Raw genomic sequence first — 22,219 nt, forward strand, 5'->3', positions numbered from 1 at the left:
TTCTGTAACAGGAAAAAAGCTCAATAGATGCTATTTTTAAAAATTTATGCAAAAGAGAATAAGTGGAAATAGAGAAAGAGGCAGAGGCATGGCGTTAGCTGTGCTCCCGCGACGTCCAGGCTTAGGGGTCTCACACTCGGAGCTGAGGCCCCCCCACCAGCAGGTTCACCCACCAGCTGACCCCCAAACACGCCCGAGGTCACCGGGACTCTGATACCCCAGGCGCCTGAAGGCAGAGCCGGCTCCCAGGAGAGGAAGCCTCTAGGCAGGGCTTTCTGGGGGCGGGCACGGGGTGGGCCGCAGAGGTCAGGGCAGAAGTGTGGGGGTGCTGCAGTAACGAAACTGCGCTGAGAGTGGCTGCGGCGACGAGCGCGCGGCTGCCTGCCCAAATACCAGGACTGTGCACTGTGGATGGATTGTTTGCTTTATTAATATCTATCAATAAAATTGAGTTTTTAAAAGCTCCGTGGGGCCTAAGCGGAGGGCCGGGAGAGGAGAAGGGGAGGTTCCGGGCCAGGATCCTGGTGTCCAGGGGAACGGGGAGGGCAGTGGCCCCCGGGCCCGGCGCGGGGCCCCTGAGTCGCTCAGCAGCGGGAGGCGCAGAAGCAGCGGGCCCGGAAGGCCGACCAGCAGGGGCGGCGCTCGCCTACCCCCTCCTGCTCTGGGCCCTCAGCAAGAGGGTCACTCCAGGGGCTTCTTGCGGGCGGGGTCCTGGGTCACAGCCAGGGCCACAGAGCCTTGCGCTCGCTCCCAGGCGTACCTGTGGAGACACCGAGGGGCAGGGGCGGCCGAGGCTGGGCCTGGAGGTCTCAGGGAGAGCAGGGAGGCCCCAAGCTTGGGGGAAAGATCTCCCGTGTGCAAGGGTGGGTCCCGGGGTCACTCACGCAGTCCCAGCTGGCACCAGGAGGCTGTCATCGGGAGCCAGGCTCAACCGCTGTCCCCCCATTGTCACCACCGAGGAGCCCTCCTGGGAAAAAGGAGCAGGACAATCGAATGGAGGCTACCGGGTCTGACTCCTGTCTGGGTGTCCCTGTGTCCGCTTCAGCAGGGAGACCTCAGCAGGGAGCAGGGCTGGGGCTCTGGAGTCAGATCCCAGCTCCCCCTCCGCACCTGGGGCCAGACTCACCAGCTGCCACAGCCACATGTCCACGTCCTGCCTCGGGCCTTTGCTGCTGCCTGGTCCATGGGCCACTACCTGTTGGGAAGTGACAGGGTCTTCATGGTGCTGCCCGCCCCAGGCCCCCAACGCAGCACCAACTTGAGCCGAGAGATGGAGGACGTCTGCCCAGCTGAGGCCCCCCCTGTGCCCCGTCATGACGGGGGCCCCCACAGAGGGCTACTCTGGAACACGCCTCAGATGCTGCTGCTCCCCATGTGAAGGACACTCTAGGGACACGCACGTGTGTGCCCGCACCTTTAGCTCCCCAGAGGCTGCCCCTCCCTTCCTCAAGGAGAGGCGCTGTGGGTCTGGCCTGAGGAGGAGGGGATGGGAGGGTAGGAGCCAGGGCGAGGCTGAGGCCTCCCAGGCTCGGAGCGGACGCCGACAGCTGCCTTGCTGGGTCTGCGCCCCTGCCGGCCCGCAAGGGGGCTCTGGGCATTTGGTGGCATAAACTGGAGCAGGTAGGAGCAGGGGTGTGAACGAGGCAGCAGGCGGGGCGGCCAGGCCAGCTCAGGGCTGAACGACCGTCGGGGGGGTGGGAGGGGCCGTGGTGCCCCCCTGCCCTCACAGCCCTGTGTAAGCTCAGGGCGTCCCCTGGTAGCTGAGAGAAGCGGCAAGGCCTCTGAGCAGGGTCTGTATCCAGAGAACTTCCCTGCACGGGCGTGTCCAATGCAAACTGCAAGGGGTTTGGCCTCAGTAAATGTTAAAGTACAAGCAAACCCCAGGCTCCTGGAGGCTCTCCTTGCTCCACGCTTGCCGTCCTGAGCCGGCCCCACACGGTACGGAGGGATCTTCCAGACACACTGCTCTGGCCTTGCCACTCCCCTGCGTCAATACTTGAGTGAAGCCCTGTCGTCTCCAGGCTGAGTGCTCGCACCCTGGTCAGCCACGAGACCCACCAGGCCCTGCCCTGCCTGCTGCCCCAGCGCCAGCGCTCTACCAGTCACACTCGCTGCCCTCACCCTCGTAGCCAACCTCGCCTACTTGCAGTACCAGGCTGCTCTGAGCCTCCGTGCCCTGGCTTTTTTCTCAACTAGAATGTTCTCTCCATCTCTGTTTCTTCCTTTTGCAAACTCCTACTCTTGCTTTAAAACTCAGCTTCCGTGTCACTTCCTCCAGGAAGCCTTTTCTGACTCCTTCCCAGTCCGGGTCATTCCTTTATCCTCCCATTCCCTTCTGTAGCTTCTCTACCAAATAACTTATCACTTGATTATGGCAATTATTAACTTGTCTGTTTCCTTGACTAGACCATACACTCTTTAAGGCAACGATTCTATCTTATTCTCTGAAAAAAGCTTGAAATATAATAGACGAGCAATGTCTTATGAAGGAAAGGAGGCCAGCTTTGTTCGGTCTCTCTCTCCATGCACCTCTCCACTCACCCCTCCTCCCTCTCAGCTGTCCTGCTTCCAAGGCTGTGACTGGCAAAGGCCTAGCAGCGGGAGAGCCGCCTACCCTCAGGAACTGTTAGTGAATGGGGCAAGCCCCGACTCTGAGGGCAAAGAGAGACGCTGGGGACCTTGGCGTCCACCCCGGGCTTCCCCTCACAGCTGCCCCTTATTCTCTGAGTGGGGGGGAGTGGAGGCAGGCCCCAGCTTCTGAAGCTGGGGGCACGTGTGGGTGGACTGCTGCCCGTTTCCCGGGGCTGCTGGGTGGACGCCACGGGCACTGGCTGGCCCAGGGCTGCATTACCTGTGTCTCATAGGTGTCCCCAAAGAGGCTGAGGGCCGTGTCTGCCTGCAGCTCCCTGCGGTGGCCAGCCAGCCAGGCCTCCAGGGACATGGGCTCCATGACAGGCCGCGAGCTCAGGGGGAATGGTGGCTCCTTCAGCAGCTGCTCTGTACCCACACACAGCTGTGGTCAGCGTCCTCTGGGCCCAGCCTACCCAGCCCCCCTGGGCCCAGCTCTCAGGGGCTCCAGCTTTCAATTGCCCGAGTGGGCACTGGGTCAGCTCAATGGCCAGGCAGCCCCACAGGGGGACTATTTGGTGCCCTCCTCTTGGCCCAGGCAGGCTGGACAGTGTCCTCAACAAGAGTCTCCCTGGAGCCCTGGGCCAAGACTCTTCCTGCTCTGGAAAAGGAGAGGGGGACAGAGAAAGGAGAGTCCCAGGGGCCTCACCAGGGATGGGCTTTCCTGTTCTGTACTGCTCAGAGCTGAAGAACCTGCAGGGACACACGGGGAGGAGCAGTGGCCGGCTGGTCCGAGTGGCCACAGCACCCCCTCTGGCCCAGGAACACACAGACACAAGGGGCCCTCACGTGGTTCATGTATCAGCCTTCCCTTCCTTCTCGCCTCCCTGGTGGGGTCTGCAGCCCAGGCCCGCCCACCCCGGGAGGAGCAGACTCTCCCCTGAATGCCGAGGGTGCGGGGTCCAGGCCGGCAGGCCCTGCTCGGAGCACCCCCAGGAGGGGTTTGCTTCCCGTCCTGAGCGAGGGGCAGGGCCCGGGGGGGCGGCTCACTCTTGGATGATGGGGGCCAACTGCGTGCCAAGGTCCTCACAGTAGAACCACTTCTCGAACAGGACGCCCACGGTGTCCCCCATGTAGTACCTGCCAGAGCAGAGGACAGGAACCCAGCTCCCCATCTGCACAGCGCCAGGGCAGCTTCCCTCAGGGCCCGCGCTGCCCGTGGGTGCCTGGCCCTGCAGAGCCCCGCTACCTGCTTCACCCCCGACAGCAGCACCTCACGGTCAGTGCTTGCTCACCTGCAGCTGGCTCTTAAGGAAGCACCTGTGTGCTGCCAAAGCATGTGTGTGTGTGTGTGTGTGTGGGGGGAAGTTATTAGTAATAACAACGATCACACAACTCGTCATGGTTCCCTGTGAAGGTTAGGCTACTGTGTCCACTCGGCCAGGTAGTTGTGCCCAGCTGTTTGGTCAAGCAAGCACTGGGCTAATACAAGGGCATTTATGGACTTGAATCACCATTGACTTTACTGCAGTGGTAAATCATAGGTAGGCGATTACAATGATATCAGACAGGGAGATTGCCATCAGCAATGAGTGAGGCTTAACCCAATCAGCTGAATGCCTTAAAAGGGGAAGTGATTCCAGCATTGAGAGAGAATTTCCCACCTCATCTTTGGACACCCACATCTCCCAGAACTCATCAAGAATCTTCACTGGACTTTCACTGGAGCTCCTGATTGTGGCCTGCCTGTGAAACCTGGACTTGTGCATCCCCACGGCTGTGCGAGAGACGCTGATAAATCTCTTACTATCAACAGATATCCCTTGTTGGTTCTGTTTCCCTAGAGAACCTGCCTAATACATTCCCCAACCGTGACCTTTACAAAACAGATAGAATTCAGAGGCTCAGAGAAGCTAGACAACTTGGCAGGGCCTATACAGCCTGTGGCAGAAGCAGGCCAGGCGCCAGCCAGCCCTAGGACCTTAGAGCCCAGGATCTTCATTTTGTGCAAAGAGGAAGCTGAGGCTGAGCCTGAACCTGCCTCTTGAATCCAGGGCCAGTGGCGGATGCTCCTGCCTGCTGGTCCTTAGAGCGCACAGAACCTTGAGGGCCCGGCAGGCGGAAGCCGTCTCCCAGACCTGGGGCTCTTCTTCTTTGGGGGTCATGGATGCCTTTGAGAACGCAGAAACGCTCTGGGCCTCTTCTCTGGAGGAAGGCTGTGTGCAGACACACGCGGCATCCTCAGGACCTCCCGCTGCCCCCGTGCACCCAGCGTGCTCAGTGAGCGCCTCCGCTGGGTGCGGCGGGCCCGGCAGGCGGAGCCCTGTGCCCAGCCCAGGTGCGTGCAGCACAGGGCAGGGGCCGGGAGCATCTGTTGACTGAATGCCTAGTCCCAGGCCCAGCTGCTGGGCCCAGGCCAGCTCTGCCTGCTCTTTAACTCCTACCGAAAATAGAAGTGGTCCTGCCTGGGGGAAATGACCGAAAGACACACAGTGCCTCCATCTGCCTGGCACCCGGGATTCTAGTCTGGAATGAAGCTGCCCACCAGAAATCTTCATAACTGAGTGGCAGTGCCCCAGCCCTCAGGAACTGCCTTCGAGGGGCATTTTAGTGTCGAGTCCCGGACTTTTATTAAAGGTAAAAAGCAGCCAGAGGAAATCTGTTACTGAATTTGCTGTAAAAATGTTATTGAGGACACTGTGACACCAAAGACTCCCGATATAAAGCCCCATGTGAAAAATTTCATTTAGAATTCAGGCCAGGAATCGGTCTCCACAATAGAATATTAAGCAGGAAATTATTATGCAGCTGTTCAAACTATTTTTTGAAGCATTTAATAGTATGAGAAATATGAAAAAAGTTTTTAGTAAAAAGGAAAAACTAAAAAATCCATGTATGCAATAAAACTGCAAGTGTTAAGATATAGATATGCACAGAAAAATGACAAGAGGGAAGTATAAGTGCTTTGTTAGGTTTAACTGGTAGTATAATAAATAATGTACTTTGTTTTCCCTTTTTATTATTGCTTATTTTGCTTTATTGAGTTATAATTCACATACCATAATTTTAGTGGCAAATAATTTTAATCTTACCCACTTAGCTTTCCTATACTTTTCCAGATTTCTAGAGTGCATGTGTTTTACTTTGATAATTAGAAAGAAAAGCATTTTAAAATGTCCATTATAGCAGCAGACATAGAGCAAAGTTTCCTGATCCTAGGATCTTGCTGGAAAACTTAAATTGTCCAAATTTTCAAATACAAAAAACAATTTAGCTTTTGGAAAAGCTTTGTTCTCTGAGCTGTCCTCCTTTCTGGAACTGGTCAGAACGGCACGGGACCCTGAGGTCTAGAAATGGAGGGTCTTAGGGGCTGCGGTTGTATCCACTCTTGCTTCCGCCGTCCTGGTCCCCATGCCCCATGTCTCTGTAACTCCAGCTCTGCCACTTTCTAGCACACCTAACCTCCCCGTGTAAAGTGATGATGATGCTATGCTATGCCACGATAGTAGTATCCACCCACTGGACTGCTGTAAGGGTTAACATTTAGCCCGGGGCCTGGCACACAGCGAGTGCTCTACGTTAGCTCTCGGGGGGATGAGCTGGGGTGGAGAACTCCGCATGGATCACTGGCACCTCCCTGAACTCTGGGGGCCGGGGCTGGGAGAAGCAGCAGGTCCCAGGCTACACTGGGCTGGGTGGGGGCCACCCTGGCTTCCCTTCTCCTGCCTTTTCTGCATCCCCACCCGTCTGAGCAGACCTCAGTTCCGAAAGCACAGGTTCTGATCCCAGCCGGAGGCCATCAGGCTGAGCTGGCTCCCGGGGGTCCCAGAGAACACGCCACCCCCCACCGTCACCCCCACCCCACGGCTCCCTCTCCCCGTCAGCCGGCAAGCTCAGGCTCCCCAGTTCCTCAGCCTCACAGCCTCCGACCCTCTCAGTGGCCCGGAAGAGCGTTCTTGCGTCTCCCTACCATCCTTTCGGCTGCAGCTTTGAGCTTGACCCCCTCTCACCCCCGCCCCCCGCACGGGGCACACTTACCTGAGCCCATCTAGCTCGGTGTGCAGCCGCCTGCGCTCAATCACCAGCCCCACGGTGTCGGCAAACCTCTGTGGGGAGTGAGGGATCCTGGCCGGCAGCAGGAAAATCTGCAGGGGTGGGACAAGGGCGCCCAGCAGACAGCGGTCCCTACGGGACCCCCGGGGCGGCAGGGGACTGCCGCTTGTGCACCCCGGCCCGCCTTCCAGGCTGTGCCAAGGCTGGCGTACCGGGCGGGGGGGTCGGGGCAGGGTGGGCTCCCGTCGCTCAGCCCCGGGCCCAGCCTCACCTCTCCCTGCCGGATGACCACATCCCGGTGGGACCCGCGCTCCAGGACTCGGAGAACCATGTCACCCTGCAGCTGGTAGAACACCTGTTGGACAGCACAGAGGTGTGGGCCTTCCCAGCTCCCTCTTCCAGGTGCTTGACCACGGCCCAGGACGAGTTCTCACTGGGAAACGTGAGAAACTTCCTGAAGGCCTCCGAGTTTACGAGCAGCTTCTGTCCCAGTCTTCCCAGATGCAGACCACAGACAGGAGTGCTGGGGCCGCCCAGGGACTCCATCTCAAACATCCACGTGACCATCGGAGTACTCCAGATGCAACGGCTGGGGCCTGGCTTGGGGCAGTAGACCGGACGGGGTGCTCGCTGGTGACCTCAGCGACCCATCACCCAGGTGAAGGGACACCTGCTTACTGAGGGCCTGCCGTGGGCCAGGGACTGTGACATACACCCTCATATACAGTATCCAAAATCATTAGCACAATCTTCAAAGGTATTACAGCCCCATTCTGCAGAAGAGGAAAAATTAAAACTGAGGCTCAGAGAGTAAAGCACCTTGCCCGAGGTCACACAGCCAGGGAGTGCTGGCGCCAGTTTGCACTGGAGCTTGCCTGTGACCCTGAAGTCGGCTAGTTCTTCTGGCTGGGTGGGTGCCCTGATGTCTGTGGTAGACATGATAGCCAGGGAGTCCTCCCCTCCTGCTACCTCCTACTGTATTTTTCTTATTCCATCCTAAGTCCCTAATTAGCAGCATTTACTGAGGTCACCCCTGGAGCTGGGAGGAGCAGGAGGCAGAGAGGTTTCATCCCCCCAAGCACACATTGCACGGGGGTTAAACGCCCCACAAAGGGTGGAAGCAGATTACTATTATTGTCTACTAGGAATTCGAGGGGGCAGAGGTTCGTGTCACAGCATCTCCTAAGAGAAAGCAGGCCTGAGTTCTGTGGGTGTAAAGTCTACCATGGGGGCCGAGTTGGCACCTGCCCTGGACAAGGGGCTTGAAGTGCCTCCACAGTTCACACACTCTGCAGGGTGACAGGCGGTCCGGGGTTGCCTGCAACGGAGGGGCTTCCTGGGCTGCAGGACCCTCAGGGCCAAATGCGGACAGCCCAGGCAAATCAGGACGTGGGGCCCCTGCCCCCTGCCCCGTGCCCCCTGCCCCAGTGATTCTATCTCGAAGAATGCGGTCTCGGTTAATCGAACAGCACAAGGCTGTTCGTCGCGGTGGAAGGTAATTAGGAGCAGAGTTCCCAGAGCCAGCAGACCCGCCCTCAGCTCTGCCAGGTGGCTGTGGGGCCTCGCCAATGCCCTTAGCCTCTCCTCATCCCCCAAACGACAGCATTTACACCAGCAGCTGGTTGTGAGGCTGTCCTGAACGCTGGGCGGTGCCCGGCACAGAGTAAACACCCAACCAACCTCCGGCTCGTGCTCTTAGGGAGGGCAGGCCCAGCAACGTGAAAAAGAGAAGAGGCAGATGCTCCTAACGGGGAAACTGTAAATATCTTACAGTAGATTCAAAATACGGAACATTACCCAGCCATTAAAAACTATGTTTTTGAATAACTGTTAATAAAATGGGAAAATGGAAAATGCTTAAGTTATAATGTTAAAGTGAGATTCAAAATTATAGCCAGCAGGACTTCAATAGCGGAGCTACATATGTATAAACCCAGGGGGACTGTTCACGGGGGCTCCCCCGAATGCTGGGGTCATGGACAAGGGTTTTCCTTTTCTATATTCCCCGTTTTATACAATGAACAACATGTGCTTTTATTATTAAAAACAACCCATAGACATTATTTAAAACAAAAAAGAAAAAACCCACCAGGCTCCTTTAAGGAGCAATTCAGTCTGCCCCTTGCCGTCCCCAGCTGGAAATGTGTGTGTGTGTGTGTGTGCATGTGCACGTGTGTCTGGGGGTGCTTCCACAGTGGGGGAGGGCGGGAGGAGCCCACGGGGTCCTGAGAGGGGGCCACAGCCCTCAGACTCTGCACAAACCAGAGAAATGAGGGGCAGTCTGGAGTGACCGCGGCGCCCGGGCAAGCAAATAAAACGTAAGAAGGAAGCAGAACTGTCCTCCGGTGGTCTCCCTGCCCAGAGCCTTCCCGTGACGATCACAGAACACATCATCTCAAAAAGCCGCGGGCAAGCCAAAGGAATTCTGTTCCGCTTGGACGGAAATGATGCTGGGGGCCCGGGGCTAGGAGAAGATGAACCGGACTGGCGCAGGCAGTTGTGGAAGTGAATCTGGCTGCGACGGCAGGTGAGGCCGAGAGGGGGTGGGGCGCAGGGAACTGTGTGTTCAGCACCTACTGTGCACTGGGCTGCCCCGTGTGCCGCAAGGGAACAGGCTCAGAGAGGTGATGTGACGTGATTTGTCCAAGATCACCCAGCTAGGAAGAGCCTCTAACCCACGTCCTCTGGACTCCCACCCCAGGGCCCTCGCACCTGTGTCCCGAGGTGTGTGTGTGTGGGGGTGCTGGGAGCTGAGGACCGGGAAAGGGGGCCGGAGCGCCTGGGGGTTTGCTGCTGAGGGCCACCTGGGTGTCCCTCCAAGGGGAGACATCCACTGAGCCAGCCTCGACTCCCCGACTGTGGCCACTCCCAATCTTTCTAGATTTGGATTTTCCAGTCGATTTTTTCCACATGGGAAAATGGTCTTCGGAGAGGTGTGTTTGTGAGACGGGGGTGGCCCAGGAGAGGTGAGGGCCCCCCGAGGCAGCAGCCCCCAGGTCCAGCCATGGGAGAGGAAGGCCAGGCCATCCTGCTCCGCCAGGCCACCCGTCCTGGCCCCAGCACCCCGCGGCTGTGCTGTTCAGGTGTCCCCAGCTCACACAAGAGGTGCTCAGGAAACACTTGTTAAAGGAGTGAATTCCTGTGCTCCCTCCACTCCCGGATGTGGCTGAGATGCCAGCGGTGGGCATGGAGGCTGATGACCAAGACAAACTCGACCTTGAACCCCAGAATCCGGTGGAGGGGGGGGCTCTGCAGGATGACAGATGGCACCTACATGGGTTCTTTTCCACCAGAGGCGCTGGTGGCTAGGAATCTGCCTAGGGCCCAGTTTTTTCCTTTTAGTTCTACTTTTGTTTACTTTTGGGTAGGTACTGGAGAAAACAGTTCATTCAAAGTACAAAAGGGTATTTGGTGCCGAGTCCCCCTCCCACCTGCCTCCCCTCACCACACAGCTCCTGGCAAGGGAAGCGTCTTGGGTGTTAAGGCCCCCTAGATAAGGAGGGGGCCTCCCGACCCTGCCATCCCTCAGCTCCTGGCCCCTCACCCACACCCACTCCACTCACTCCATCCCCTCCCACTGCCCCCTTCCCTCAGGCACCCTGGTCAGCCCTTGTCCCCCCCCTGCCCCCCCCCCCCCCCGTGGACTTTGCCTCTTGCCTGTGGGAGAAGAAACTGCTGGAGAAGCTTCTGGGACCACACGGCAAGTGCCCAGGCCCCCTCAGCTGTTGGGTCTCACTTGGGAGGCCAACCTTGAACCTTCAAGCAGGTGGGGGGGGTAGAGCAGGTCATTGCCCTTGAGCATGGACAGCTCCCGTGACGGGGGATGCGGGGGAGGTGGAGGTCAGGATTCACAGCCAAAGCCTGCCACCTCCCAGACCTGGGCTGTGCCTGGGGGTCCCCAGGTAGAGCTTGCTGGCCCGGGCTTCTTTAAGGACGGGGTGTCACTGTGCAGCACCAACTTCCGGCCAGCGGTTTCCCCTGTGATTTCAGTTGTGTCCCCTTCCCATCTCCCACATCAGCCACCTGTCCCCCCGCCCCCCTCCACAAGCTCTGGTCCTTGCATGGGAAGTGCCCCCACCCCAGGGGCTCCCCACCCTGGGGCCAGGGCAGGCCTCAGGCTTACCTCCTCACCCTCCTCGATGTGGTAGTCCTTCCTGGTGTTGGGGCCCCCTACAAACATGACCTTGAGCTGCTCCTGGTGCCTGTAACGGGTGGGGGGAGAGGTCCTGGACGAGTTCCTAGGAGTGAGGAGAGGAATGGGGGGGCAGGGGCCTGAGGGAGGCCACGGGAGAGCCTGGGCGCACCTGGGAGAAGGCTACAGGTAACAGGGCTATTTCTGCATCAGTGTCCCTGCTGGGTCTCCCCACGCGCTTGTCTCCCTCCACTCTCACCCCCATGTGGGCATGTGCACATCCAGGTGTGTGTGTCTGCCGGTGCCTGTGTCTTTCTGCATGTGTGTCTCAATGGATTTGTGTGTGTCTTTGTTTTTTTTTTTTAATTTTTAAATTTTTAAATTTTTAATTAATTTATTTTCAATGTTACATTAAAAAAATAAGAGGTCCCCACATACCCCCACCCCCCCCAGTGTGTGTCTTTGTATGTCTGTCCTTCTGTGGGCTTGAGTGTGGCCCCTGCATTGTCTGCTCAGCCCCTGACGTCTGACCCAGCTCAGGCGCAGCTGTGGTGGGGGATCTTCTCTATCAACCGGACTGTGCAATGACAGGAGAGCAGGTTCGAGGCCCCGGCTTCCCAGAACCTTTGCCTACCCCTGGAACAGTCTGTTAATGAGAACCTCCCCTGTCCCCAAACTGCCCGGCCGGGCTCAGTGGCCTCCTGAGCTTGAGACTCCTAGTGGGAGCTGCTGACATCATCGGGTCAGCTGGGCATGTGGTTAAAACACAGGCTCTGGGGAAGCAGATTTGGCTCAATGGATAGAGTGTCCACCTACCACACGGGAGGTCCAGGGTTCAAACCCAGGGCCTCCTGACCCATGTGGTGAGCTGGCCCATGTGCAGTGCTGATGTGCGCAAGGAGTGCCGTGCCACGCAGGGGTGTCCCCCACATAGGGGAGCCCCACATGCAAGGAGTGTGCCCCATACGCAGAGTGGCTCCGTGTGAAAAAAGTGCAGCCTGCCCAGGAGTGGTGCCACACACATGGAGAGCTTACGCAGCAAGATGATGCAACTAAAAGAGACACAGATTCCCAGTCCTGCTGACAAGAATACAAGTGGACACAGAAGAACATACAGCATATGGACACAGAGAGTAGACAACTGGGGGGGAGGAGGGGATAGGGGAGAGAAATAAAAAAATAAAATAAAATTTTAAAAAGCAAAACAAAACACAAGCTCTGGAGCCAAACTCCTGGGCTCAGAGGTGGCTCTGCCAATGAGCTCGGGCACATTACTTGACCTTGCTATGCCTCGGTCTTGTCATCTGTAAAATGGAGAGCTAGTCCTTACTGCATAGAGTCCACATAGATGACAGGAATTACTATTTGTGAATGTGCAGAACAGAGCCTCATATATAGTAAGTGCTATTTACGTGTTTGATAAACAGAGGCCACGGGGCCTGTCTACTGTGGGTGTGATGTCACCCATTACAGGAAAAGGCAGCATACCTGGTGCTTCCCAAGAGCCAGCCCCCCTTCTTCCCACCGCCCCCCGGCAGGGTCTCCTCTCAGGGAGTGGGTGCGAGGCTAGTAAGTAGAGGGGTGCCCATTTGGGATCCAGGGCCTTGCCATGTGGCCACGCTACAGAGGCCAGGGACCAGGGCTCTGCTGGGAGAAGGGGAAGTGCCGGGGCGTGGAGGGCAGGGGCCGTAGGTACCTGCCACTGCTGAGTTTTGTTTTGATGATGATGTGTGATGGCAGGGAGGGGTGGTGAGGGGGGACTTGAGACCCCAAGCCTAGACTGGTAGTTCCCTGCTGAGTGTCCTCTCCTTACCCCCCCCTGCACTGTTTTCCTGCTGCGGATGGGAAGGGGGACGGGCAGGAAGACGTGGTCCCTTTCCTTTTCCTTCCCTTTCGGAAGGCAGAACCCAGGAAATAAGAGACACACACTGCCGCACCCAGAATCAAGCCCCAGTGAGTGAGAAGACAGACACGGTCCCGGGGCAGGTGTGGTCCTGGGCTGGCCGAGGGTTTCAAGGAGAGAAGTGGGGAGGAGCTTGGGGGAGTGGAGGGGAAAGCAGGGTAGGGAGGCTCCAAGCCTGAAGCTCCGGGGGGTCCTGGCTGTGTCTTAGGGAGCGCTGGAAGAAGGCTGGGTCAGGACGTGGCACCAGGTCGCCCCAGGCCTCAGGGGCCCACTACAGAGTCTGGTCTTGGCCTAGGAGGCACCAGTGAGCCTCAGAAAGCCCTTCTTTTAGACCAACTGTGTATTGAGATATGTTTTCGGTACATGCGGAGGGTTCGAGAATAAGCCCACTCAAGAAGTTTTCTGAGCCTCCAGATCATGTCTCTCTTCTGCTCAAAACCCTCTAGCAGCTTCTCCGACCTCTGTGGCTACTGTAGCTGTCGGCCTGTACTGCACCCCTGGTTGATTTCTGTTTATTGGCAGCCTCCTCCCACTAGAATGTCAGCTCCAGGAGGAAGGGATTTGGTCAGTTTTGAGGCTGTATCCCCAGGGTCCAGAGTGGTGCGTGGCACACAGTGGGTGCTCGCTGAACGTCTGCTGAATGACTGAAGGGAGGGCCTGTGGTTTTGTGATTATCCATCTTGGGGCAGCGCTGGGGGGCTGTATGGGGGCCCTGGAGGCAGGGGTGGCACTACCACCCAAGCTGGAGGTGATGAGGGTGGAAGGGGGACAGCAGCCACGGGGTTGGAGGGGAGTCGATGGATGTGAGATGTGACTAGGCGGAGAAACTGGAAGACTGGCACAGGGATGAAGTGGAGGAAAGAGACAAAGACAACGAGTTGGGAGCGAAAACTGTGGTAGAAGAGACGAGGCTTTTGGGAAATGTTGACGGCGAGCCAAGGACGTAGTGTCCAGTGACCAAGGGCGCGGACTTTGGAGTCAAACTATCGCATGAGCTCGAGTGTGCGCCCTGCCCCCTCCCAGCTGCGTGGCATTGGGAAAGCTAGTTATGGAGCTCCCACCACCTGGGGATGCCGTGAGACTTAGAGGAGAGGACGGAAGAGCACTTTGCTGTGGAGGTGTTAGAGATGGTAGCTGTTCCATGGGAGGTGGCAGCCTTGGAGCTGCTGCGGGCACCGCAAATGTGGGGAAGTGAGCCTGGGGCTGCGGGACACCCAGGCCCAGCCACGGAGCCGCGGGAGGGGGCGGCAGGGGAGGGTCTGAGAGGTCAGCTGGAGGGAGAGGCCGGATGGGAATGTGCGCCGCCTGCACGAGGGCCGGGGCAAGCGCAGTGCCCCAGGGTCCTCCCCAAGGAGCTGGGCCTCTGCCTCCGTCCTCTGCCTGCAGACCTGAGTTCTACTGCAATTCTGGGGCATTTAAAGGCACCCTCCCAAAGGGCTGAAGAGTCACTTGGGGTTGGAGAGCCAGCTCTGGGGAGGCGGGAAGGGGGGGCGAAGACCTGCCACCCCATCTCCCACCTCCTCAGGGTCATCCCAGGCATCGACAGAAGACAAGGCACAGTCCTCCCAGCACAGTCACCAGGAAGAGGAAGAGAGAGCAAGCGGAACCCGATACAGCCTCCCATGAAGGCACCACGAGAGCGACAGCCCCTTTCTGCAGTTTCTGGGTCAGGGAAGTCGGGGGTCTGGCGGTGGAGTGACAGGTGCGGATGGGGGAGGAGGAGGTGAAGCGAGGGGAGGTGGGCGGGTGGGGGTGCCCAGGACTCACAGCAGCTTGTTGCACACCGGGGGCAGGAAGGAAGCTCGGTTCTGCTCCACCCAAGTCCTCACGCGCACGGGACGCTCCATGGCCGCCCCCCGCGCCGCCGGTTCTCTGAGCCGCGTCCTCTCCCGGCCGTCGGCGGGGCGGGCGAAGGCCCGCGGCCTCGTGGCCTTCTGGTTAATCAGCATCCCGGAGGTCAAAGGACGGGTCCCCACCGAGACGCTGCGCTGACCCGAGTGGCGGCCGGCGCCGCCCTGGGGCCCGCCCTTGCGGAGCACTCGGGAGGCCGAGAGAGCGGGAAGGTCCCGCAGCGCGCCGAGGCGCAGCCGGGTGCGGGCACTGGCTGCGGGAGCCCCCGGGCGGGGCCAGAGCCGGGGGCGCGCGGCGTCGCAGGGGCGGGGGCGCCGCGCTTGGGCGTCGTAGGAACACAGCCGGGTGGCACGGTGAGCCTGGCAGCCAGGCCTCCCCTCCGCGTTTTTGAGCCGCTGCGTTTTGGTGCGTTGTTTTTGCGCTGGGAGTCCCGTTTGTTCCCTTCCGCCAATCGGACAGCCCCTTAGCAGCACTGAGGACATAAGGACCACCTTGTGCGTGGGGAAGGCATGAGGGGATTCACACTAAAAGGGAAAAGAAGAATGAGCTCCGCCCACCAGATGCTCTGTTGCAAAGAAGGATAGGTACCCCAAAGTTTAATCAGTGCGGTCAAATAAGATGAACAATGGATGCTGCAAGTAGAATTTTGGGGTCTGGATTATCCAGATTAATTTCTACACAGCCTAAATGACTTCTGCATAATCACTGTCAACTACGCCCTCTGGTTGGTGCTGTGCAGCCCAAACCCCATGTCAACACAATCGGCAAGCCACTTAGCTGGAATGTTGAGCACCATTTGGCCCTAACGTTCAGAAGGAGAGTTCCCGTCTGATCAGGGGTTCTGACACCTCCAGGTCACGGTCGGCTCAATGGAATCCTTCTGGCTATGGACCTTTGGGCCTTTTCTGGCTTCTGACTGCACCTGTTCCTTTTAGACCCTTTTCTCCTCTGCACACAGGCTCGATTACACCAGGAAATCAAAAAGCGCTCAGCCCCTAGACTGGAACTCATCTGGGCTGGTCCTGCCTGCTGGTGCCTAGCTCTGGCCTCCCCCGGCTGGCTCTTGACTGTCCAGGCCAGAGCCTGCAGATGCCCGGAGGCTTCGCTGGACCAGTCTGCTGACCACTGCCTGAACCCTTCAGTCCCTCCATGGACTAAATTAGCTGCTGCCTTGACCCATCAGCCTGTGAACTTCTTTGCTCTGTCAGTCCCTTTCCTAGACCACATCCATGGGTCTCAGTCTGTGTCTACCTTCCTGTTTCCCTCATTTTCTCACTCTTATAATTCAACAAATATTTTTAGAAAAAATGCTTTTATGCGAATAAAAGGGCGAGGCCATGAACCAAACTGGTTCTTTGGAAATCTTGGTTCTGGTCTTGCTAGCTCTTTCAGTTATTTACAAGTCTTTTAAAATTTTCTGGGATATATGGGTGGTTTTGTTTGTGTTTTAAGCCACCATTTTGTTTTTCATTTCTAACTACTGCATTGTGGTGTGTAGAAATAGCCTACATATTATTTTTTGGGTGGGAGGATATATTTCGGTTTACTTTGTGGCTCGCTCTATGGTCAATTTTTGTGAGTCCTCCATGTATCTGTGAAAATAATGTGTATTTTCTTGTGAGTATGCAGTTCTAAATATTTCTATTAGATAGGGCTACTGTGTTACTCAAATCATCTTTATCTTTCTCATTTTTTCTTTTTTTTAATTACAGTTAATGAACCACAAGGAATGTTACATTAAAAAACATAAAAAAACAAAAAACGTAAGAGGTTCCCATATATCCCACTCCCCACCCCCACCTCATCATTTTTGTAAACTGTATTTTTTTGAAGATACATACATCACAAAAAAAAAATGTTATATTAAAAAATATAAGAGGTTCCTGTATACCCCCACCCACCCCACTCTTCCTACACCAACAACCTCCCCCATCATTGTGGCACTCTCATTGTACTCAGTGAACACATTTTGGGGCACTGCTGCACTATACAGATAATGGTTTACCCTGTAGTTCACACTCTCCCCCAGTACATTCAGTGGGTTATGGCAGGATATATAAAGCCCAGCATCTGACCCTGCAATATCATTTAGGACAACACAAAAATCACAAAAATGCCCCCACATCACATCTCTTCTTCACTCTCCCTGCCCTCAGCAACTACTGTGGCCACTTTCTCCACCTCGATTCTAAAATTTCTTCTATTACTAGTCACAATAGTTTTATTTATAGTAGAATATCAGTAAGTCCACTCTAGTCCATATTTTAGTCCTCCATTCTGTGGACCCTGGGATGGTGATGACCTCTCCACCTCTTGATCTAGAGGGGGCTTAGATTCCATATTGATGATTACAGTTCCTCTGCTTGCAGTTGTAGGCACTCTTGATTCCCTGGTGTGGTGGTTGACCATCTTCACCTCCTTGTTAGCTGACCTGGGTAAGACCAATGAACCAGAGAGTAGGAATCACCACTCTGCTGAGGCTCAGGGCCCAGCTGACACATGGGCAGTTGAATCAAGTCTCTTGAGTATACACCATCCCTAGCACCAAACACAGGTTCACTAAAAGTGACAGAAGAGGCATGTGTAGGAAGGTCACATCTGAGTCCAGCTCCATCACACTCAGGAGCACAAATTCCAAAGTAGGGCCCTCTGACATGGCACAGAACTCCAAGTCCATCTCCCATGACTATATACCCTGTGGATCTCTGTTGCCTTCAGGAGAACCAGCACCTAGGGTTGAATCTCCTTTGGCTCTCTTTGGGGTCCTGCTGAGACGTGCATAAGTGCAACTCCTCTATGACCTCCCGACTCTTTTCAGAAGACTCTTAGCCATATAAACTCATTTGTCTTTGCCATTTGCCCCATTTATTCAAAGTCAAAAAGCAGTTTTTAACACTTGATCCAACATGTAGGCTGAGATATTCTGCTGGTCTGAGTTGACCCTTTATTTGAGGTCTCTTTTTAGTTGCTTCGCCAGTTAGTGATTGGTAGTAATCCCTTGGTGCCAGGGAGGCTCGTCCCCAGGAGTCATGTCCCACACTGGGGGGAAGGTAATGCATTTACATGCTGAGTTTGGCTTAGAGAGTGGCCACATTTGAGCAACATGGAGGTTCTCAGGAGGTAACTTTTAGGCCTAGTTCATATTTCAGGCACACAGACTCCGAAGCATAGTCATCAGTATCAAGGGCTCATTATTGGACCATCCTTCCTTGTTGATCTTTGCTGTTGCACTTGGGGGATTATTGTTGTTCCATTGGGGAATGTGACAGAGCTCCCTGGGTAGGAACTCAGCACTCCCTCAGTTGACATTTGTAACTGTACTACTATAAAAATACCCAACATATATCATAACATATTTATGTCCCCTATATACATGCCCTGGAGAATTCCCCCCCACCCATGTGCCCCCCATCAATAACACCCCACACCAGAGTTCCTCCCCTGCCAGAGTTGAACCTCTCTGTGGTCCAAAACTTCTTCAACAATGAATCCTAATATATTGCCAAATTCAATTAATAGGGAATTGAAATATAGTGATGGGATTAAAGTTTAGAAATAGAGTACATAGTAATTTAGAAATACTAAAATAAAGTAAAAATAAATTGGAGTATTAATAAAATGAAAAATATTATAAAGCTTTGTTTCTAATGTTTTGCTTTTCACCACTGTAATAGGTATTGCCCTGTATGTACAGTGGGAAGGCACTTTCTTTCATTTCTTCCTCAGTGTATACATCCTTTCTTTTTTTTCCCCTAATTTTAAATTTTGTCTTCAAAAAAGTTTTAGATCACAATATTTCACATACACAATATAGAGGACTCCCAGATACCCAACATCAAACCCTTTTCCCCTTTCCCCAGCAATGATCTTTTAACACGTTCATGTTATCAATGCTGCAGCTGATGTACAGATTTTGAAACATAGGTATCAAACATGGTTCCATTTTGGTTTACATTATGGTTTATATTTTAGACTGTACAAATTTCTAAATTTTTAGTTTCCTTATGTTTTACATTATGGTTTACATTGTAGTTTATAGATTTTTATACACTTTAGTTGTAAGTTAACATGTCCTATATCCATCATTGCATGATCTTGTGGAGCACTTCCATTGCCCCCCAGTTGCCCTGCATCCATCTGTGCTATACCTCTTCCCCCTGCCCTCAGGGCACACCATGACAATTAATCTTCACTACTTGAGGGACCAGATTTACAGATACTGCAGCAATGCTAAGGGCTTGACATACTAGACTGCCCTAACTAATTGGGATCCAGCGATTCCCTCGAGAGATACAATTTCCTCTCTTTGGGAACATCAGGTCTCCCCAGGATGTGAATACACCTTCACACTCATTGTATGGGTCTCCACTCAATGATATAACACAGTATGACAAAAGGAGCACTCACATACACCCTAGAAGCTTGCCCCTGTACGAGATGCCCCCCTTAAGCACCTTAAACACGTGATCCTTCCTTATTATATTTTCTAAAGAGTTTTCTCAACAGTATAGTTTCAACCATATACCTGACATTTTCCCATGTTCGACTGTTCCCCTCAGCCCTCCCCCCAATTCCTTGGGTCATCTGACCCATCCTCCTAACCCTAGCCCCCCCCAAGCCCAACTAAAGGTATTCCTATGCCCCCTCTTATCCCTTCCCTGTACAAATACTTACCTCCAGCTTGTCATAGACTTCACCTATGTAGGCATCAGCTCACAACCCTCCTCCCCCCCAAATTCCTTTAAGCCTATCTTCCATTCTTTAGCTCTGTGAGACAGCTTGGTCTGTTTGTTTCATATCAGAGAGGTCATGTAGTATTTGTCCTTCAATGCCTGGCTTGCTTCACTCAACATGAGGTCCTCAAGGTTCATCCATGTTATCACATGTGTTAGTACTGTATTCCTTCTTATAGCTGAGTACTATTCCATTGTATGTATATACCACATTTTATTTATCCATTCATCATTGATGGGCATCTGGGTTGATTCCAACTTCTGGCAATAGTGAATAATGCTGCTATGAACAATGGTGTGCATATATCAGTTTGTGTCCTTATTTTCAAATCTCCTGGGTATATACCCAGCAGTGGAAGTGCTGGGTCATATGACAAATCTATAGCTAACTTTTTGAGAAACTGCCAAACAGTCCTCCAGAATGGCTGGATCCTTCTGCATTCCCACCAGCAGTGGATGAGTGTTCCCATTCCTTCACATCCTCTCCAGCACTTGTAGTCTTCTGTTTTTGTTTTTGTTTTTGAAACTAGTTGTTGTTTTTTAAGTTTCTACCCCCCCTGCACCCCCCCCCCCAGTTGTCTGCTCTCTGTGTCCATTTGCTGTGTGTTCTTCTGTGACCACTTCTATCCTTAACAGTGGCACCGGGAATCTGTGTTTCTTTTTGTTGTGTCATCTTGTTGTGTCAGCTCTGTGTGTGTGTGGTGCCATTCTTGGGCAGGCTGCACTTTCTTTTGCGCTGGGCGGCTCTCTTTATGGGGCGCACTCCTTGCGTATGGGGCTCCCCTACGCGGGGGACACCCCTGCATGGCAGGGCACTCCTTGAGTGCATCATCACTGCGCATGAGCCAGCTCCACATGGGTCAAGGAGGCCCAGGATTTGAACCGCGGACCTCCCATGTGGTAGGAAGACACCCTATCCATTGGGCCAAGTCCGCTTCCTGTCTTCTGTTTTATTGATGGCTGTCAGTCTTATGGGAGTAAGATGGTAACTCATTGTAGTTTTGATTTGCATTTCCCAAATAGCTAGTGATTTTGAGCATTTTTCATGTGCTTTTTAGCCATTTGTATTTTTCTTTGGCGAAGCGTCTGTTCAAATCTTTTTCCCATTTTTAAAATGGGCTGTTTGTCTTTTTATTTTCAAGATATAGGAGTTCTATATGCAGGATATAAGTCTCCTATCAGATATATGGTTACCAAATATTTTCTCCCATTGGGTAGGCTCTCTTTTCACTTTCATGACAAATTCCTTTGAGGTGCAAAAGGCTTTAATTTTGAGGAAGTCCCATTTATCTATTTGTTCTTTTGCTGTTTGTAGATGCTTCCCTACATTATTTTCCAAGGTCGTTATGGTCTTGGCTCTTACATTTAGGTTTTTGATCCATCTTGAGTTCATTTTTATATAAGGTGTGAGATGGTAATCCTCTTCCCTTCTTTTGCATATGGATATCCAATTCTCTAGGCACCATTTGTTGAAGAGGCTATTTTCTCCCAGTTGAGTGGGCTTGGTGGCCTTGTCAAATATCAGATGACTGTATATATGAGGATCTATATCAGAACTCTCAATTCAGTTCCATTGGTCATTGTGTCTATCCTTGTGCCAATACCATGCCGTTTTCACTACTGTAGCTTTGTAGTATGTTTTGAAGTCTGGTAATATGATTCCCCCAGTTTCATTTTTCTTTTTCAAAATGTCTTTGGCTATTTGGGCCTCTTTCCTTTCCAAATAAGTTTCATAGTTAATTTTTCTAGTTCCTTAAAAAATGCTGTGATTTTTATTGGGGTTGCTTTGAATCTGTAGATCAGTTTTGGTAGGATCGACATCTTAATAATATTTAGTCTTCTTATCCATGAACAGGGAATATTCTTCCATTCTTTGGTTTCCCTGAACAGTGTTGTGTAGTTTTCTGTGTATTAGTCTTTTAGATCTTTGGTTAAATTTATTCCTACGTATTTGATTTTTTAATTTACTATTGTAAATGGTATTTGTTTCTTGATTTCCTCCTCAGATTGCTCATCATCAGTGTACAGAAATGCTACTGATTTTTGTGCATTGATTTTATACTCTGTGACTTTACTGAACTCATTTATAAGTTCTAGAAGCTTTGTTGTGGACTTCTCAGGGCTTTCTGTGTATAGGATCATGTTATCTGCAAATAGTGAAATTTTGACTTCTTCCTTTCCTATTTGGACCCCTTTTATATCTGGTTCTTGTCTCAGTGCTCGAGCAAGTACTTCTAACACAGTGTTAAATAGAAGGGGTGATTGTGGGCATCCTTGTCTTGTTCCTGATCTTAGAGGGAAAGATTTTAGGATTTCACCATTGTAAATGATGTTAGCTGCAGGTTTTTCATATATACCCTTTATCATGTTCAGAAAGTTTCCTTCTATTCCTATCTTTTGCAGTGTTTTAAGAAAGGGTGCTGTATTTTGTTAAATGCTTTTTCTGCATCTATAGATATGATCATGTGTTTTTTTTCCTTCAATCTGTTTATATGATGTATTAAATTAATTGATTTTCTTATGTTGAACCATCCTTGCATACCAGGAATGAAACCCACTTGTTCATGGTGTATAATTTGTTAATGTGTTGTTGAATACAATTAGCAAGTATTTTGCTGAGGATTTTCACATCTAGGTTCATTAGAGAGATTGGTCTGTAATTTTCCTTTCTTGCGGTTCTTTGTTTGGCTTTGGTATTAGAGTAATGTTAGCATCATAAAATGAGTCAGGCAATGTTCCTTCTACTTCAATATTTTGGGAGAGTTTAAGGAAGATCGGTGTTATTTCTTTCTGGAATGTTTGGTAGAATTCACCTGTGAAGCCATCTGGCCCAGGGCTCTTCTTTGTTGGGAGGTTTTTAATGACTGATTCTATCTCTTTACTTGTGATTGGTTTGTTGAGATCATCGATTTCTTCTTTTGTCAATGTAGGCTGCTTATGTTTTTCTAAGAATTTGTCCATTTCCTCTAAATTGTCTTT

At 52.9% G+C, this 22,219-nt stretch overlaps 1 protein-coding gene and 1 long non-coding RNA gene across 3 annotated transcripts; one reads left to right on the top strand and one right to left on the bottom strand.

Annotated features, from left to right (window-relative positions):
* Positions 1-406: 406 nt before the first annotated feature.
* On the bottom strand, positions 407-14,620 carry HAAO (3-hydroxyanthranilate 3,4-dioxygenase). The gene is made up of 10 exons (XM_004448025.4): positions 14,424-14,620; positions 10,745-10,823; positions 6,893-6,976; positions 6,607-6,713; positions 3,619-3,708; positions 3,278-3,321; positions 2,852-2,997; positions 1,127-1,195; positions 885-967; positions 407-760 (listed from the first exon to the last, which is right to left on the bottom strand). The coding sequence occupies exons 1-10, from the start codon at positions 14,603-14,605 to the stop codon at positions 682-684; spliced, it is 963 nt and encodes a 320-aa protein (XP_004448082.2). The 5' UTR covers positions 14,606-14,620; the 3' UTR covers positions 407-681.
* LOC139436747 (uncharacterized) lies at positions 13,657-15,902 on the top strand. 2 transcript variants are annotated; one of them, XR_011646094.1, is made up of 3 exons: positions 13,657-13,847; positions 14,182-14,358; positions 15,466-15,902. It is a non-coding gene; the product is annotated as an uncharacterized lncRNA (long non-coding RNA). The 2 variants fall into 2 exon arrangements; XR_011646093.1 differs by having other exon boundaries at positions 14,182-15,902.
* The last annotated feature ends 6,317 nt before the right edge of the window (positions 15,903-22,219 follow it).

The sequence above is a fragment of the Dasypus novemcinctus genome, chromosome 17 (genome assembly GCF_030445035.2).
Source record: "Dasypus novemcinctus isolate mDasNov1 chromosome 17, mDasNov1.1.hap2, whole genome shotgun sequence".
Classification (NCBI taxonomy): domain Eukaryota; kingdom Metazoa; phylum Chordata; class Mammalia; order Cingulata; family Dasypodidae; genus Dasypus; species Dasypus novemcinctus.